This window comes from Ailuropoda melanoleuca, chromosome 16 (assembly GCF_002007445.2).
Source record: "Ailuropoda melanoleuca isolate Jingjing chromosome 16, ASM200744v2, whole genome shotgun sequence".
NCBI classification, from domain to species: Eukaryota; Metazoa; Chordata; class Mammalia; order Carnivora; family Ursidae; genus Ailuropoda; species Ailuropoda melanoleuca.
In genome coordinates, this window is record NC_048233.1 from 22,883,810 (window position 1) to 22,904,312 (window position 20,503).

Consider the following 20,503-nt stretch of genomic DNA (forward strand, 5'->3'; position numbering starts at 1 on the left):
ATATATGAAAAACACACAGCTAACATCATACTGGATGATGAAAGACTGAATGTGTTTTCTCTAAAATCAGAACCAAGGCAAGCATGCCCACTCTCACCACTTTTAAGCAACACAGTACTATAAGTCCTAGCCAGAGCAATTAAGCAAGAAAAAGAAATAAAAGGCGTCCAAATTGGAAAGGAAGAAGTAAAATCATCTGCATTTGCAGGTGACGTGATCTTATATATAGAAAACTCTAAAAACTCCACAAAAAGTTGTTAGAATCAATAAATTCAAAATTTCAGCATAAAAAAATGCAGCATACATAACATACAAAAATCAGATGCATTTATGTACACTAATAATGAACTATCCAAAAAGAAAATTGGATAAGCAATCTCATTTAAAATAATATCCAAAAGAATAAAACAGGAATGAACTTAGCTAAGGAGGTGAAGACTTGTACATTGAAGACTATAGAACATTGGTGAAAGAAATTAAAGAAGATACAAATAAATGAAGACATCTTGTGTTCATAGAATACTTAATGTTATTAAAATGTCCACTATACCCAAAGTCATCTACAGATTCAGCGCAATACTGATCAAAACCTTACTGACATTTTTTACAGTAATAGAAAAAGAAATAATTCTAATATTCATGTGGAACCAAAAAGGATCCTGAATAGCCAAAACAGTCTTGAGAAAGAAACACAAAGCTGGAGGTAACACACTTCCTTAGTTCAAAAAATATTACAAAGCTATAGTAATTAAAAGAGTATGGTAGTGGCCTAAGGACAGTGGAACAGAATAGAGTGCCTAGAAATAAACCCATGCAAAAATAGTCAACTGATCTTTGACTAAGGTGCAAAGAATACACAATGGAGAAATGATAGTCTTTTCAACAAATGGTGTGGGGAGAGCTAGATAGTCATATGCAAAAGAATGACGTTGAACCCTTGTTATATACCACATAGAAAAATCAACTCAAAATGGATTAAAGACTTAAATATAAGACCTAAAATTGTAAAACTCCTAGAAGAAAACTTGGGGGTAAATCTTCATGACAGTGGACCTGGCTATGACACCAAAAGCACAAACAACAAAAGAAAAGTTAGATAAGTGGGTCTAAATGAGACTTAGGAGTTTCTGAACAGCAAAGGAATTAACAGAAAAGGTACATTATGGAATGAAAGAAAATATTAGCACACCATATATCTAATAAGGGGTTAATATTCAAAATACATGAAGAGGGGCGCCTGGGTGGCACAGCGGTTAAGCGTCTGCCTTCGGCTCAGGGCGTGATCCCGGCGTTATGGGATCGAGCCCCACATCAGGCTCCTCCGCTATGAGCCTGCTTCTTCCTCTCCCACTCCCCCTGCTTGTGTTCTGTCTCTCTCTGGCTGTCTCTATCTCTGTCGAATAAATAAAATCTTTAAAAAAAAAATACATGAAGAACTACAACTCAGTAACAAAAAAACCAAATAACCCAATTTAAAAATAGCAAAGGACTTGAATAGACATTTTTCCAAAGAAGACATACAGTTGACCAACAGGTATGTGAAAAGATGCTCAACATCACTCATCATCAGGGAAATGCAAATGAAACCCACAATGAGTCATTCACAATGACGAATGAATCACACCTGTTAGGGAAGGCTATTATTAAAAACCAAAGGAAAAAAATAACCACCAAAAGATACCAAGTGTTGGCAAAGATGTAGAGAAATAATTAAAACTCTGTACACTGTTGGTGGGAATTTAATACAGTGCAACTGCTCTGGAAAACAGTATAGAATTTCCTCTGAAAATTAAAAATGGAACTACCATATGATCCAGCAATTCTACTTCTGGATTTATGTGCAAAAGAATTCAAAGCAAAATCTTGGAAGAGATATTTACACACCCATGTATATTCACAATAGCCAATATGTAGACACAGCCTAAATGTTTATCAATGATATATGAATAGAGAAAATATGATGTATATATACACAATAGAATATAATTCAGCCTTAAAAAAGAAGGAAATATTGTTACATATGATAACATGGATAAATCTTGAGGATATTATGCTAAGTGAAATTAACCAGTTATAGAAGGACAAATATGGCATGATACCACTTCTATGAGGTATATAGAATAGTCAAACTCAGAGAAGTAGAAAGGGGAATGGTGGTTTCCAGGGACAGGAGGAAGGGGAAATGGAGAGTTGCAATTTAACGGGTATAAAGCTTCAGTGATGTAAGAGGAGTAAGTTCTAGAGGTCTGCTGTACTACATTGTACCTATGGTTAACAATATCATACAACTAAAAATGTGTTAAGGGGGTAGACCTCATGTTAAATGTCCTTACCAAAATTTAAAACAAGAAGAGACTGACTATAAGGTATTGAACAAGGCTCAATACATTGTTTAGGTAGTTTTTATTTTTGTTTAGAGTTTTGTTTGGTAGTTTACCATGATGGTAAGCATTCTGTGCGACCATCCTTGTCTCTCATGAGATTCTTCTTGGAGTTCGGCTAGATTTATGCCAATATACAATGAGATTCTGACTGTGTTAATGTTTGAGAGGCATGCAAAATGCCTAAGCTGACAATGTCTTCCTCAATGCTTTGAAGCAATGTTTATCATCCCTTTGAGCTAAGGATATCATCCTTATTCGGGTCAAGTTGTTTCCAGATCGTCATTGATACATTGATACCTAGCATCGTTTAAATAATCTCATCAGCTAACTAAGAGCAGGTGCATTTTAATATATTTTGGAGGATTAGAGTTGGATCCAAGAGAGGTAACATAGCAACGCTAAGAGATTTGGCATGAGGAAGAAAGGGAAGGGGTCAAGTTTTCAGGAAAGACAAGACTGCAGTAGAACTACCAACATCTAGTGTTCCATCTGTGCTTGGGGGCAGCCCTTCCTGTGCTCACGATTCAGCATGACTGACCACTCTTAAAGAGAAAAGGCCAAGGTCATGACCCAAAGCTCTTATTTCTTTTCTTTTCTTTTTTTTTCCCTTTCCCTTATCTTTCCCTTTCCTTTCCTTTTCTGAAACAGCTAGCTGTGATGTGTAAATACTGCACCTGTCACAGTGACCTCATTACTGGGCCATCCTCTAAGCAATTGGTGACTGTTGCTAATTACTCTGATGAATGTAGCTTGTGGGAAACTGAATATTCCAGTGTAAGATAGGAAACCAAATGCCCTTATCTGTACAGTGAGGGTATCAGGCCACCTGGTCAATATGATTGCTTTGATTAAAAGTCTCTATTTGTTGGGGCGCCTGGGTGGCACAGCGGTTAAGCGTCTGCCTTTGGCTCAGGGCGTGATCCTGGCGTTATGGGATCGAGCCCCACATCAGGCTCCTCCTCTATGAGCCTGCTTCTTCCTCTCCCACTCCCCCTGCTTGTGTTCCCTCTCTCGCTGGCTGTCTCTATCTCAGTCGAATAAATAAATAAAATCTTTAAAAAAAAAAAAAAGTCTCTATTTGTTAAGCATTTGTATGCGTGTAAATACTTTCACTTTTTCCTCTGATCTCTGAGGAAGTGCATTGAGTTTGAATTTGTCACAACTTCCCAGGAGTGACTCTCAGTTGAAATGTCACTGACAGCTTGTGGTTTGGACTTTTTTTAACTCCAGGCAGAAACAGCCAGAAGCCCTTGAACAAGTGCAAGAAGATGCTGTCAACCAGGAAGCTGTCATTAGGAAGAAGGTCCAAGGAACCAGCCAATGGCTGAAGGACAGAGAGGAGCAGGTAGGGTAGCCTGCGACTACTTTATATTCGAGGGGACGTTTCCTCAGATGTCCTTGAAACCATGAAGTAAAAAACGGAGGAGGAACAGAAAACAAACAAAAAAAAAAACCCAAACCAAAGAGGAACTGCGAAGTTCAGCCCCTGGCGACCAGCAGTGAGCGGAGGAAGTACAGGGGGAGTTGTAAAAGAGGCGGTGTCAACAGCCTACTGATGAAAGAGGCATCTTTGCAGAAAGAGGCAACTTGACATATCAGGACTTTTACCGCTGTAGAAATAGCTCAGGCATACGAAGCCCATGCAAACACAGAACTACAGAAGTTCAGTAGAGCTTATCACTTCCCTGAGAAGAAAAGCACATTTTCAGTTTCGTGTGCATAATAACAGTGAGCGCTCAGTTGCTTTCTTTCCTGGCCACCCTGCTAATATCCAGTATTAACCATATGTGTCCAGGTTGAGGATCTAGATCCGGCAGGCCACTCAGCCGGTGACAAAGCGAAGTCTTTGCTGCATGAATTAGAGGAAGCAATCTCGGAACAACGGAATCTCTGGACTATAAATACTGAGTTAGTGAACACTTGCCAGACGCTTGAGCAGAAGACGAGAAAATTGAAAAGTGAGTAGCAAATGTCTGTTATGTCCCAATTCAGTCCACTCTGAGGTGGGGCAAAAGGACTACAAGCCATTTTTGTAGATGACAGCTGCTGCGTTATTACCCACATTTATGACAATAAAATGGTTCCAGAAGGCAGTACCGTGGGCTTCCAGAGAGGCTTGCCTAGTGTCCAAGTAGGCTGATTTAACGACTAACTTTCCCTTTCAGTTTTTTTTTTTATGAGCTGAATTTGTCCACGACTGTTATTTCTTTAAAAATTAAAGTTCTCAGTATCTGTAAAAGTAAACAAGGGGAAAAAAATCTTGTGTGCATGGGGTATTTGAACTTGCAAATGGCTTACATATTCTACCCTGATTTTATTAGCTAGCTTGGACCCATTATATGGTAGGAAAGGACCTGCCTATAGTCTTTTAAGTAGTAATTTTAGGGTTGGGCAAAATATTTATGAATTCATGTATCAAAATATTAAATATGTGAAAATCCTTTTTTAAATTTTAATGTGCTCTTTACATATATATTTTGCTTTAAAAAATTAGAATATTTGTCATTTTTCTGCATTACCTGAAAGTAAGTGTTTACTAAGGATTTAAGTGAAAAGACAATTGTCAAATGACAGATGTCAGATTATTCAGAAGTGAATTTTATTCTAGAAACTTAATTTGGTAAAAATAATGCTTGCTTATTTGACCATTTATCAGGTGATTGCTTTTGTTTGGCTTCCTTCTTGTTTTAGCTGTTAGATGCTCATTTTAGACAAAATTATTGGTTTGGGTAACAAACAAATGAATTATCAGCTTAAGCTAAGCTAGAGAAGGAGATTCTGAGACTTGGGTTTGTTTTGGATTTATTGTAGCCTTTCTACTGCTATCTGAGAACGCTGTTTAAAAGTTTAAAGGACTTGCCGAGTTCTAACATAACAGTAATTATTCAATATTTTATTATTATTATTTTTAAACCTTGCAGAACTTGCTAGTTTTCAATAATTTTAAGTATCCATTTGCTTTACTCCTTCAGACAGTGTAAGGCTTTAAATTACATAATCTATATGTTATTTTATGATGGCTTAGAGGGCATTGGAAAAGATTCCCTTGTGTTTAGAAGTGTTCAGGTTGAGACATGAATAAGAAGGCATTCCAAATTTGGTTTATGGTATGTTTGCTTTAGACACTGTACTTAGAGGACTAATCTTTTGGCTCAGTTATATTTATCTTTAAGTCAACCTTATACCCCATAGTTTTATAAAACTAAGAACTTATCTCCCCCCCATCCCCCTACTTTGATTTCTTTTTAGTACCTTCTTGGAAGAGTCAACTTGTGTAACTTATCCCAAAATATACATTCTTGATATTATGAGCTTGCTATTGCCTTCCCACTTCATTGGTCCAAATATTATTAAAAATAGAAGATGAAAGGTACTCGGGGTTGCATGCATTTTTTCCCCCCTGGCTGAAAAGTAGAGTGGATGCCTCCTTTCTGTCTTGAGTTGCTCACAACCTGCCTGGCTTTTTGAATTATTTTACTTGTTTGTATCTTTTGCTGCCCGTAAAAGGCATATGTATCTAGATTTTGCTCTGAAGACCATTTGCTTATGAGGAATTTTCTAACAGTGCCCTTAAAAATCAACCTTTGCTACAAGAGGGAAATTTAGGTGGCACACATTTTTGAAATGTTCTGTGGAGCAGATTTTCCAGATAGACTGTGAATAAATGTCAGTGAGGTAGGACAGTTATCACATAAACACATCCTGGCACATTCCCCATCACCACTGTCACCACATGCTGTTTGAATTCTGAGTCAGACATTTGAATTCTGAGTCAGAAAACAAAAATATTCAACGCCATTTAGTTCTTCTGAAACTTTCTGGTTTGCTTAATACATGTATTAAGTGTTTAAGGCAATGGCTTTTGGTCAAGTCTGAGAATGGGTCCTTAGCAAATTGGGTGGGGATTCAGTGATTGTGTCCAAATGTTCAGGTCAGTGACAGGGTTCATAAATTGGAACTAGGAAGTTGTTTATGACATTTGATTAGAAATCCTGAACTTAATATTGAAGAAGAAATACTGCTCAAGTTTTCAGTGGCCACCAGGACTGGACTGATGTGTGAGGTTATAAGTGTACATGCCAGCCTCCGTGACATGTGCGCCATTAGAACTGCTAAGTTTCTTGAATGGTTACTTACATATTTTCTTTCTTCTGCTTCTTACCTACGTATGTATCTAAGTATCTTGTTAACAAAGGCAATACTAGGTGTCTAAATGGATGTTTGTTTTGAAAAGGAAACAAAAAGGCTTCTCGTTAGATCTAGGGTATTTACCCAACATATTAGAGTGGATCTAATGAAACAGAGACCACTTGATCTAATACAGAGTCTATCACCTCTTTACTGTTCATTCTCTTCTTGCCCCTCTCTAACATGAAATCTTCACTGAGACCCTGATTTAATCAACAATGAGGGAACTGATTACCTTTAGAAACTATAAATATTGCCTTGACAAGAGAGCCTGAGCCTCTCTGGTATATCATAATTCCTTATTTGAGCATAGTATAAACTTTAGAGAAGGCTTTCACCTAGATGAGCTCACCGGAAATTGCCTTCTAACTTGCTGTCCTGAGCGTGGAGGGCACGGGGTATGGGACAAAGAGCCTTAGGCTTTGAGGATGGATGCAAGATGAGAGCCCCGTGTCTTGAGCAGTCAGTCCGCAAGAGGGAAATGAGACAAGAAAGGGGGGTTGAGGTGACTGAGACACTTAAAAATAGGTGTTGGGTTGAGGACCAAGGGAAAAACCCCAAGTCAGCTAGAGCTTGCTCAGCAGCTCTGATGGGATGGGGGCCTAAGTTTTCTCAAATATAGGATGCCGAAATGGATGAAATAATCTAGGAGGCAGTATAGCGTAATGATTAAGAGCGTGGTATTTGACCTTAAACAAACCTATGTTCTGATTCTAAGTCAGAAGCGAAACTGGCTGAAGTTAGGCAAATCTCTTTACCTCTCTGAGTCTCAGTATCCCCTTCCAGAAAATGCAGTCGTTCGTTTATAAATAACAAATGCAAAACAATAGCTGGTGCTTGGTCACACTTGGGAGAGTCTGTTCTGCTAGAGCACGTTTCTGCCGCGTGCGTCACCTCATTCACCATCAGCCAATGGGTAATGACGGGAGAGTCACACGGAAGCTATACCGTTTCATTCATGATTTTCCTAGGAATAGGATCTGACTTGGTAGGAATAGAACTATAACCTTGAGCGGGGAAGGCGAAAGTGTTGGGCTTGGCTGCTGGCAGGCAGCAGGAGCCCTTTTAGCTTTAAGAAAATTAAAAACAAGCGTCTGCACCTGGGCCTCCTCCCCCAGAGAAGTGCCGCCCAGCCTTGCGGAGCTCTGGCTTGTGGCAGACTGTACTCCCTCCTGCGTTCCCTTTAGCAGTCCCCCTGCCTGAGTTCCACTTCCATCTGCATTTTCTTAGCATCCCACCAGCACTGTGCCATTTAAATGTCACCAGCATCTCCACGCTTTTGTTATTGTGCATTTCTATTCTCCTGTGAAGTAGCCTTTGGTCATTTTAAGATGCACGTCTCGGTGATCCAAGTTCTCTTCCTAGGCACTAATAATTTGTAATTTTGTTAGTGCTCCGGTTACAATGTTGCATATACATTTTTAGTGGTCTCTTCCTGTGCTTATCTCACAAACTCTGTTATTTTTGTTCTTGTAATTTTTACATTCTTTTTTAAATTAATGCATAATTAACATATCATGAAACGTTCAGATCTTAAGTGTATTGTTTTGTTTTTTTTTTTAAAGATTTTATGTATTTATTTGACAGAGCAAAAGCAGCGGGAGAGGGAGAATCAGGCTCCCCACTGAGCAGGGAGTATGATCCCAGGACCAAAGGCAGACATTTAACTGACTGAGCCACCCAGGCGCCCCCCTAAGTGTCTTGTTTAACCAGTTTGCCAAATGCATACTGAAGAACAGAACTGTAACACCAGAAAGTTCCCTTGTGCTACTTTCCAGTCACTGCCCCTCCCCCACCTCCACCACTATAAGGATCAACCTCTGATCTGATTTTTATCACCGATGGGTTAGTTTAGCTTCTAGAATTGAGATATAAAATACGTACTTTTTGTGTGTTTGTCTTCTTTCCCTCGACATAATATTTATCTTAATATGTCGTGTTTATTAGTGGTATGCCTTTTTCATGATTGAGTCATAGTTCTTTGTATGAACAGTTCCATAATTTGGCTATCTTTTCTCCTATTATTGGAAACCTAAATTATTTGCAGTTCGGGGTTGTTATGGAGCAAGGTGCTATGAACATCTGTGTATGGGTCTTTGTGTGGACATATGGTTTTCCTTAACCTAGGGTAGAGATCTGTGAGCAGAGCTGTTAGGTAGTAGTGTAGCTGTAACTAACTATTTAAGAAACTGCCAGTTTCCCATAGGGTCAATAACATTTTACACTCCCACCGGCAGTATGTGGGAGTTCCAGTTTCTCTACAGCATCAGTGCTTGGTGGTGTCAGTCTTTTCCATTTTTGTCACTCTTCTGGGTATCTTGTGATTTTCATTTGTTGTGCTGATTGGCTATTGTATATCTTCTTTGTGAAATATCTAAGTCTTTTGCCCATTTTCAAATTAGGACATTTGTCCTTTTGTTATTGGGTTGTAGGATTTCTTTACATATTTTGGATACAAGTCCTTTGACAGAATATGTGTTGTGAATTATTTTCTCCTGCTCTGTGGTTTTCAATGACACTTGATTTTTTTTAATACACAGTTTTATAGAACATGAGATAACACGTATATTGTGTTATAAAAGTCCATACTCCGTAAATGTCAACCATCATGGATAGCTAGCATTATTATCGCTCTAATACTATAGTTTTAATTATCAACAGCCAATTGATTGCAGGGCCTTTGCCTGAAAGTCTCCTTGCACAGTCATTTGGAAAGTTGTTTTATCTCAGCTTCCTTCCAAGGCAATGTATCCGACACCTGGTCCCACCCTGTATCACAGATGGCAACAGCAGGGGGTCCAGTGGCCATTGTTTCATTTGCTTCTATATAAAATCTAAATGTCCTAGAGACATGGCAGGTCCAACTCCAAACACATAAAAAAGAATGCAAAGGTGAATGCAAATTAGGGTCATAAGGCAACGTGTTTTGCCTCATGGAGCATATGGAAATAGTTGCTGCATGTTGCACAAAACATCTGTTGAAATAAACTTCATGATTTAAATGTTTTGAGATGGACTGTTCCTAAAACTCAAGATTGCCTGGTGGGAAAGCAGATGGGCAATTTAGATAGTCTTATACTGACTCGTTATTTCTTCTGAAACACAGGCTTATTCGGAAATCCAAAGACAGTGTTTTAGAGATAGACAACCTTCACAAATATAATGTTGGCCACTTCCAAAAGGTTTGGTTGCTGTTGCGTAGATGTAGGTCGGGAGAAGGATTTATTTAATACAGTTAAAAGAATTTTCTAAAATTGAATCTTTACTAGAGGTTTAAGTATTAAAAATTAAATAATTACTTAAATATATTAGAAAATTTTTAAAAAGTATTTTCCTTCTAGCAAGCCTAGTAATACGATGCCAAGCTTAGTTGTGAAAGAAGTTATTCTTACAAAAAAAATTCTTACAAAATAGAATTTTAGGGGCGCCTGGGTGGCACAGCGGTTGGGCGTCTGCCTTCGGCTCAGGGCATGATCCCGGCGTTGTGGGATCGAGCCCCACGTCAGGCTCCTCCGCTAAGAGCCTGCTTCTTCCTCTCCCACTCCCCCTGCTTGTGTTCCCTCTCTATCTCTGTCAAATAAAATAAAATAAAAAAATCTTTAAAAAAAAATAGAATTTTACATGGGTAATTTTCGATATAATTGAAGCTTTTCAAGCCTTTTTTCTTAGAAAAAAAGTTTTTTGTTAGATTATGTACCTCCTGCATATAATAGTATTATATTAATGGCTAAGCATTTCTTCAGGCTATTGAGATGTAACTGTTGTGCTGATTTGTATGTATTTTGGGCACCAGAGTATTTGCTGTTAATTTTCCTTGTTGTTAGTGATTAAAAAAAAAAAAAAAGTGGCAGCTATTAATATGTCTCCATCTAGCAGAGCTTCCTACCCTCATGTAATTTTTGTTTTTAATCATCTGTGGGCTGAGAAAGCAGTCAGAGCTTGTGAGAATTATGTATAAAATCAGAGCCTACTGCATGAGTGGAAGTGTGAGGAATTGCCACAGGAATAAAGGTCATGAATATCAACATCTATTTTGGTTCAGAAGATTTGGGCCTATTTTCTGGTTCTTGTGTATATTTTAATGAGTGTGGATTGTCAGAGAAGTAATATGTTACTTTGTAACTCAGAGTTAAAAAAGGTATTTTTTTCCCCTCATTTCTGTTACTCCAGAGATGAGAAGTTGGAAGTTACTGGGAGGCAGGTTTCAGTTAAGTAGAAAGACAAACATTTTTAATTTTGTGAAAAAGTAGACTGAATTGAGCATTATCCTGTGAGTCTGATCCCAGCTCCACGAACAACCAGTCATCATTGAAATCCCCTGGACCTCAGTGTTCTCCTCATCTCAGACCTACCCATAGGATTCTGGGGTCACGGGGCTCCGGTTCTGGGGCTGCCATCACTCACTCACAGCTCATGCGGAGGCTTCCGGGAGAGAGGATGTCCACATTCTAGGCAGTTGGACTGAATGACCTCTGAGGTGTACTCCGATGTTAAGGTGCAGTCGTTCTGTGGCTCCCTTCTAGAGGACATCACTTGCACCTGTCAAGGTGAATGTGAAATGCCCAGGGGTGATCATGGTTTAGCCGCTCTAGCCTTTGTTCTGCTTCTCCATTTCCACAAGACAGGAGTTGAGAATGCCGTTCTTAGAAGTCCCAGCTTTTTCTCTCCTTTCCTCAGACCCCACATTGAAAGCTGTTGAAAGTTTATGAAGGGAACTAAGGGAAAAGGGGATGACAAATGTCCTGTTAAGCTGGTGACGAATTCTCTTTACAGAGACCACTGAGTCACTGAGAAAGAAGTTGATTAAAGGACGCCTCCAAGGCTTGCTCTTTCAGGTAAAAAACAAAAACCCTGGGATATGTGTTTACTGTGGGGAAGAGGTCCAATTTGTGTAATGTTTTGAAGCCAATTTATAATAGATAATGATATGGATTGTAAAATTAAATAACCAACTTAGAAGAAAACGCTCTGGTGGACTTTGTTCTCTTCTGCACCAAAAGCATTTAGCAAAACAAGAGGGGGGGAACTCACATTAGTGAATGGCTCCTAGTAACATCTTTCAAAGAGGAAGCCTTTTAGAATTTACTGTATCTATTAGCAAAGGGCCAGGGTTTTAGTCTTAGGCACCTCCTTTCTCATACTCTTGAATGCATACTGTTGGATGGGCTGGAATGCTTCCTGTCTCTTTTTTCTCCTATTTGTTTTTTTGTTTGTGTGTTTTTTTAAAGATTTTATTTATTTATTAGAGAAAGAGAGCACTCACAAGCATAGGGAGTGGCAGAGGGAGGGGAAGAAGCAGACACCCCGCTGAGCACGGAGGCTGACTCAGGACTCCCGGGATCATGACCTGAGCCAAGGCAGACACAACCAACTGAGCCATCCAGGAGACCCTCCTATTTGAATTAAACTTTTAACTCCTTCCTGTCTGGATATCTCAATATATCCGTGGTAGAGTTCAGTGTATTTCTTTCCCTTATGATACTTGGTGAATTTCTCCTTTTTGTTCATAAATGAGGAACATAAGGAACAGTAAGGGTGGCACTGGGGGAAGGGACTAGAGAAGGAAAGAAAGAAGGGTAATGTCTGCATGTATCTGTTTCCAGGGCATAATGCAGGCACATCTGTTTAAGTAGAAAAAAAATTATTCGTGTGGGAGATTAAAGCCAGGCAGAGTGCCTAAAAAGCCCCCTGCAATAAATTAAAGTGGAAAAAACTCCACATCTAAATATGCTTTAATCTTATCAGGAGCACCAATACAATTTTCTATTGTAATATAATTGTGATAGGTATGTATCTACCTCTCAGACTAAGGCCACAATTTGATTGTTATGATATTTTCTCAGGCACCATTTTCACTACACCGACATGTCTCCCTCAACCTTTTTTGGCCTCTGCCTAAAGATTTCAATGACAAAGCTGTTGCATTTCCTGTCCATGAGAACAAGTAAGGGGGAAAACGCAATGAAAGCTTTATAATTACAAGCCTATTCCCTTAAGGTTGCACACTTGACAGAACTGACCAATATTACTCTCCTCAGGTCGCATCATATCTTCTCTTAAGTGTAATATATTTTGTGTCTTTGACTCTGTCATCATTCTGCCTTTGAATATGCTCCACCATTTTCTCCATGACAGAGCTGTTTAGATGAGGAATTTCCTCACTGTGATCCCTTGTCCTGCACAGATGGAATTCAACAACCATTTCAAGAACAACTGGTAAGTTTAAGCTTTTCGAAGCAATTTAAGTGCCAGTTGTGAATCACTACTATGTCAAAAGAGAACGTCAAGTCCTGTATGTATTAGTAGTCTTAGAACCCTAAGCCAGACCACTTTTGAGAGATTATTAGATGAAGCAATGGATACCTACTCTCTTTTTTTTTTAACTTTTTCTTTTTTCTTTTCTTTCTTTCTTTCTTTCTTCCTTTCCTTTCCTTTCCTTTCCTTTCCTTTCCTTTCCTTTCCTTTCCTTTCCTTTCCTTTCCTTTCCTTTCAGCAAGCAGGGGATGAGGGGCAGAGTGGGAGAGAGAATCCTAAGCAGATTCCATGCCCAACACAGGGCTCGATTTCATGACGCTTAGATCATGACCTGAGTTGAAATCAAGAGTTGGACATTTAACCAACTGACCCACCCAGGCGTCCCTACCTGTTCTTTTTCTTTGTCACACACGACCATACAATTCTGGTAGACCCTATGATATGGCAATATGTTAAGTTATTTGACTGTGGTATCATGAAGAAGTATTGTATAACTAAGTTTGACCCTCATCCATACCTTTTTCCTCAAGGCTTTTGTTTATATGACAATGTCGATTATTGGGAATTGATACAGTTCTGTTAAATTATTGAACAGTGATTTTTAATGAGACTTATACTTTGCCCATAGGGTATAGCTTTTGATCAAAATGTTGAAAGCTTTATTACTTGGAATCATTAATTTTCTTCTTGACCTCTCTCACAGGGTTGAGAGCAGTGATATTCTTTCTGCCTTTGGAGGTGAAGAGAATAGGTAGTGAGGTATGTTCTGTTACACCCCTTTAGACAGCTAATCCTATTTGATTTTCTGTTCAGAGGCAGTGTTGTCATAAACAATATAGTGGTCAAGAAGCAAGGATACATCAGACGCTCCTGACCTTCCAACATACGTGCCGGTACACACCTCTGCTGGGTAAGCATGGATAGCCCCCCTCTGACACCCTATCAGGTGTGACTGAGGGTAAGGTTCTTTTGGAAGGGGAAACTAATTAATCAAAATTGTTGAATACTTGGATATTTATCCCTGAATTCTGTTGGTGAACTTACATTTGAGCACCTGCTCTGTGCAAGGCACCATATTATGTATAACAGAGAATAAATCCTAGAATAGCTCACAGATTATCAAGGAGGTTAGAATGAGCTCAGGGAAGGCCAAGAAGGCTCCATAGGAGAAATGAGAGTTGAACCAGGCCTTGAAAGATGGGTTGCATTTGGAGAAGCAACAAGCATGGAAAAAGTATTCTAACTGGGGAGGACAAAATTAAACAGGAGAATGCAAAAGACTCAAGTGTTTGAAGAAGCATCAAAGCGGGACAGCTCATTTTGGAAACAAGAGGAGTTCGGTTGTGATACAGTAGAATTTAAGTTGGGACAGGTTTTGGGTCAGATTGAGGGCTGTTATTCAGTGCCAGAGCTAAGGAGAACGAGCTTTATCTTAGGAAATGCTCATGGTAGTGACATCTCTCATCACAACCCAGATGTAGTTGAAAGCAAAAGTTAATGGCTGGTTCTGAAATGACAAAAGACATGGGATGGTTATCAAAATAAAGTTAAGAAATAAATAGCAAGTAGACTGATCTGTGGATCATTTCAACTAGAGAAGGGAAAACTGCTACTAGTGGAATGGCCGTTTTGTATCAATCAATAGCTGAGTGCTTTGTGGAGATGCTTTTACTCGCACCAACCCAGTAATAATAACACAGCCACAGCCTGACGGTGCCTGCAGATGCCTGGTATGTGCCGGGCACAGTTCTCTGCTCCTAACATCACTATTCCCTCATTTAATCCTCACCACATCCGTGCCAGGTAGATGCTAATGTAATTTCCATTTTAAAAATAAGGAAGACAAGGAAACAGAGGAATACCGAGTTAGTAATTTGCCTAAGGTCATGTGTCACTTCATATGTAAGTAAACTGAGGCTCAGAGTGATTTAATTATGTATCCTGGGGCAGAGCCAGGACTTGAACCAAAAATTTCCGATTGACTCCAGAGCCTGTTTTTTTCTGTTAAACTCTGCTGCTTCCTATACTCAGAAAAGCACATAACAAGATGGTTTCCTCCCAAACACGCGGTCTGTTACCCTATTGCCTTTGTCTCTTTAACGGGTCCCCATCACAACGTCTAACCGTTTTCTGTGTAACAGTTGGTAAAGCCGGTTCTGTCAAGGGCCGGACAGTAAATGCTATGGGCTCTGCAGGCGGTAGGGTTCCTGCAGCGGCTGCTCAGCTTTGTGGTTGCCACACCAGCAGCCATGACAGTGTGAATGGGTGTGTCTGTGTCACAGTAAAACTTTATTAATCGCAACAGGCAGCTGGCTGTATTTTACCCTCTGGCTGCAGATTGTTGACCCCTCTAGTGGCTTTTAGGCAAGGATTTTCTGCCCCTCCCCACTCTGCTTAAAAAAAAAAAATGGCATTTTCACTTCATATAACTAAGCATCAAGGAGGGGGAGGGTTAATAGAATTGAATTGACTTCTGCTTTTTCAGAAATGGCCCAACATCTCAGGAGGGAAAGAATTTATATATATATTATATATGTATATATATTATATATGTTTATATATTATATATGTATATATTATATATGTATATATTATATATATTACATATGTATATGTATTATATATTGTATAATATAGATTTGTTATATTTTTATTATATATAGATATATATTATATACATTTATTATATGTATAATAAATAAATGTATATTTATGATATGGCTTATATCAGAAATAAATTTCTGGTTTTATTCTCTTCTGTTCTGCAGATGCCCTGCATCTAGAGAGTCTCACAGCAATTCCAAGACTGGAATTGACACCTTCCTCACGTGTAGCCAAACGAATCCCAGTTTCATGTGAAAGGCCCAACTATGGAGAAGTAGAGAATGGCGCTTTGGATGTGACTAGAAGACGCAAGTAAGTTAAAAGAGCAAAATATACCTACCCTGCTCTTCACGGGTGGACTATTCCTTTTGCCTGAACTTCTAATCAGTTAGCCTTTTGTATCCTGAGACCATAACTTCTTTATTATGGCATTTTTATGATGGAACTTCTGACTTTCTGAAAATTGGCAATTTTAAAACAAAGATACCTCAATAGTTTTCTTAAAGTGACTTTCTTGTTCTTTGAATTCCCTAATATCCATTCAAAAATGTAAAAGACAAATTAGGCTACCTGAGCGTTTCCCAGTTTTTAGGAATATACTATATACTGCTAAGTTAACTTATTCAAATAGTTTTTGATCATATTCTATTCCTTCTTCCTCAAGGTTAATGAACCTCCGCACATCCCTGCCCCCACCCCCACCCTCTCCTGAGGTTCATCTGTGCTCACCTGTCTGAGTACACAGACTGACCTTCCTTGGGAAAAGTTTCAAAATGTCAGTGGCGTTTGTGAGCACTACCCACCCCAGTGAAATTTCCTTTCTGTATCAAGGGTGAGGAAGCAAGACTTTGAATTGCAAATTCTTTATTTTCATTTTTGGCTGGATTCTCTATGGTTTGCGACCTCTCTCTCGTGGAGATTGGAGCTCATCTTTCCTTATGTCTTACTAAAACCATGAACGTAATTAGAAATTTGGTTAAGCTGGGGCAGGGAAGAGAAACATTTGGTATCTGCTGAAATTCTCGGTCTTTCTCTCTGTAGTAAGGAACTTTGCTTTCTATTGTCAGGTGCCCAGGCCCTAAAGTTGGCCCCCACCCAGGAACAGATCTCTCAGGTTGCACCAGGATGAGTGATGACCTAAGGATGGAAGTGAGCATTTGACTATATTCCAACTTTATTTCTAGTACTACTATATCCTGGTCCTCTTCTATGGGCATATATATATACACGTTTGAAGTATTATGGGCACTTTTATAGCAAGTATGAATCTTATGCCACCAAGCACAGATGCATGAGAAATGTCAACCTTTGATGGCAAGAAATTAAAATTCAGTTATTTGGGGGCTTTCTACCCCTTCTGTAGTATAAGCTCAAGGATATATGGCCAAAAGATTTTGGTGAAGTGTACTGAACATTTTGTTAAAGAGGCAGGCTGGTTTGGGATTTAAAATTCACTAATAACTCTAAAAGGTCTAAGGTCTCATTGTCTAAGAATTGAAGCCAAGCCTAGAGAACCTTTGACGTGCTGGTACTTTGTAAAAAGTCACAAAGTAGGGCAATGCCCAGAGAGTACTCATTGCTGTAGTTAGGTGCTAATGGCACTTTTCTATCTAAAAAAAAAAAAAGTAACACTGAATAACATATCATTTAGGCAAACTCCCCAGGTTATGGAGGTCTGTATGGAGTGCCTCCCTCAGTCTACAGCCTGAGCCCGAGCTCCATAATTTTCTCAATCGAATGGAGCAGACAATTCTGTTTCAGGTTATAACAATCCATCAGCCTTCCTTTTTCTTTCATTGCTTAATTGAGATATAATTCCCATATTAAATAATTGATTCAATGAAATGCTTTTAAATAAATTCACAGAATTGCACAGTCAGCACCAAAATTAATTTTAGAACATTTTCATCATCCTAAAAAGAAACCTCATGCCCATCGACAGTCTGTCCCTATTCCCCCCAACCCCAAACCCTCAGTCCCAGGCAATCAATCACTAATCTACTTTGTCTCATACATTTGCCTAGTCTGGATATCATATAAATGGAATAATGTAATATGTAACCTCTTGTGACTGGCTTCTTTCACTTAGCATAGCGTTTTCAAGGTTCACCCATGTTGTAGCATGTATCAGGCCTTCATTTCTCTTTATGACTTAATAATATTCCAGTGTATGGATATATCACATTTTGTGTATCCACTCATCAGTTGATGGGCACTTGGGTTGTTTCCATTTTTTGGCTATGTGAATGATGGTACTATGAATGTGAGTGTAAAAGTTTTTGTGTACACATGTGGGCATTCTTTTGGGTATAAACCTAGGAGTGGAATTGCTACATCATATGGTAACTCTAATATTTTGAGGACCTGCAAAACAGATTTCCAAAGTGGTTACCCCGTTTTACATTCCCACGAGTAATGTATGAGGATTCCAATTTCTCTACATCCTTGTCAACATTTGTCTGGTTTGTTTTTATTATTATTATAGCCATCTTAGCAGGTGTGAAGTAGTTTTGATGGTTTGGGTATGTTTTTCCCTAATGACAAATGATCTTGGACATCTTTTTGTGTACTTGTCAGCCACTTGTACATCTTCTTTGGAGCTATGTCTATCCAGATCTTTACCCATTTTAAAAAATGGGGCTCTTTTTACTACTGAGTTATATGAATTATTAGTCCTCTTAAGTGTGTGTATCTGACATTTTTCTGTTCCTTAATACCCATCCTATTGAGTAGCCAAGAAAAGGAAAGAAAAAGGAAATGAATCTATTTTGCTATTACTTAGCAGTTCTTGTAAAGCTTAATAAAGGAAGTTGGACTTGGAAGCTTACAGGATGTTTGGTTATTAGTAATTTCCCTTTTATCTGACACTGATTTCACCAACTAGGGGGAAGAAACAAATATCAGTTGTGTACCAGGTACTTTGTAGGAAAGCGTTTCCACATGCCATGTTATTAGTCTTCTCCACAACTTTGAGTGGTAGGTATTTCTCTGCTTTTTCAGATGAGACAACTGAAGTTCAGAGAGGTTAAATAACTTATCCAAGATCACTCAACTGGTAATTAGCAAACGTGGGTTTCAAATTCAGGTTTGTCTACCTTCAAAGGATGCCCCTCTTAGAACACAGAATTTAAACCTTCCAATCATAATAATTACTCATAATGACTTTGAAAGTAGTTTCTTGGCTAAGAAATGTGCTATCTAAAAGGATACCCTAACCCACTATCATTAGGAGATGTGACAGGTTTTGTCGACCATTAAGAAACAGGAGCTAACAGACCATATAGAAACTCCTATCCAACATCCCCAGGCAAATGTACACGCTCCCTGAAGGTTTTCATGTTGTCTTCTGTGCCATTTCTTCTAGAGTCCCCAGGAACTAGTCTGTCGGCTACACTAGTGGCTGATATCACCACTTCTCACCATTCCCTTTCCAGGTTTCGGCCCCACCGAAGAATCTCTGTAGCCTATTCACTGCAGGATTCACTCTCCCATGCCAATCCCTGAGTAGATGCTCACTTCCTACACCTCAGACTCTAAACAAATAGAAAATTCTCCTCAGGAAACAATTTTCTAAGCATTCTCATTAATAAGTGCAGGGAATTGGAATGAAATATGAGATAAGAATTACAACAAACATAATCGGTGTTTACTCCAATGACCCATAAATTATAGTGTTTTCTTAAGTCTTTGGCTTCAAACTATAGGGTTTTTGTCACCCTTGAGACCCTTCATAACAAGCAACTTGATTTGGTCTTTGAACCCCTCTCCAATCTGGTGACGACCTACCTTTCCCTCCTTTCCCATTGCCTTGTGGTTGTCCCTGCGTGTCAGCGAAACCGAGTAGCATTTATCGTTGGAATATATCACAAAAACCTGCTTATGCTGTTCTCTCTGCCCAGAATACCATGCGCTTCTCCATTTCTCAAATTCTATATGACTGTTGAGGCCGATTTCAAAACCAGCTCTTCCATAAAACCTTTCTTACGGTAGCAAGAGATGTTTACAGTCAAGCATCTCCTGTCCTTCTAGACCAGAGGTAGAAACCAGAATAATGAGAAGCTGAGAGATGAGGTTTTTCCCAGTTTCTACCTCTGGGTAACTGTGGAAAACTCACGTCTTTCAGGCCTGTTTCCTCATTTCTCAACTATCCCACTGAGGAAAAAATGAGTTCGCTCCCTCCTTTTAGACCCCAGTAACTCTTTGTCCTCCTTATTGTCATCTATATACTCTGGTTGCATTGCAATTCTTGGTTTTCTTATATTTATTTCTGCAGTAGATCAGAAGCTTGGTGGAGAGTGCCTTTGTCTGGCCATTAACCAATATGCATCTAGCCCTCTGCATAAATTTGGTGTATGAGAGCTGCCCAGTAATACTTATTGAATGCCTATTTACATACTTATTCTTGTACTCCCTACAGGGCCTATTTAAAACATCAAGACTGAGCACTCAGTGAAATTGTTGAGTTGACAACCTTGCTCCATGGTTTTCTGCCTCCTTTCTTTGGACTGGTATTCCTAGGAACTTGAGATTTATATTTTACTCATCTCCCATGTTCATAGAAGCAGCTGCATTCTAGCATCCTTTTCAGAAAACACAGGGTGAGGTAAAAGTGAACATCTGTATTCTTAAGAGGATCTTTTTGAGTGAGCAAAGGACTCTAATAAGATTATTATCTCAAAAAGAACATCTCATAATAAAATAATTTGGGGCCCAGCTTAGGACATTTTTGGGGAAAACAGTTCCTTTATTGACCCAGAAAATTCATTTATTTGGAATATGTAGTGTAGAGAGAAAAGAAGAAAATACATTATTTCTAACCCTTGTCATTTAGAGAATAAATTGTTTCCAACCCTTGTCTTAGAAATTCAGACTGAAATATTTATGGAACAAATGTTTATGATATCTTGGATTTGCATCAAAACAACGCACAGGTGGTTTTAGTGGGTGACAGAATAGATTGGCCACAGGTTGGTAATAGCTGAATCTGCGGAATGGGTACACAAATATTACTTATTCTATTCTGTTCCTTAAAAATTTTTTCCAGTAATAACTTAGGATTTTTAGCCACATAG

At 38.9% G+C, this 20,503-nt stretch overlaps 1 protein-coding gene across 1 annotated transcript in view; it reads left to right on the top strand.

The window, feature by feature from the left end:
• The window catches only part of IRAG2 (inositol 1,4,5-triphosphate receptor associated 2), a 131,534-nt gene that overhangs the window by 80,112 nt on the left and 30,919 nt on the right, over positions 1 to 20,503 (top strand). Inside the window, exons 16-22 of the mRNA XM_034646541.1 lie at positions 3,615 to 3,729; positions 4,180 to 4,342; positions 11,346 to 11,407; positions 12,708 to 12,788; positions 13,641 to 13,737; positions 15,596 to 15,743; positions 16,499 to 16,580. Of these exons, the coding sequence (XP_034502432.1) occupies positions 3,615 to 3,729; positions 4,180 to 4,342; positions 11,346 to 11,407; positions 12,708 to 12,788; positions 13,641 to 13,737; positions 15,596 to 15,743; positions 16,499 to 16,580 (748 nt within the window). The remainder of the gene's footprint in view (positions 1 to 3,614; positions 3,730 to 4,179; positions 4,343 to 11,345; positions 11,408 to 12,707; positions 12,789 to 13,640; positions 13,738 to 15,595; positions 15,744 to 16,498; positions 16,581 to 20,503) is intronic.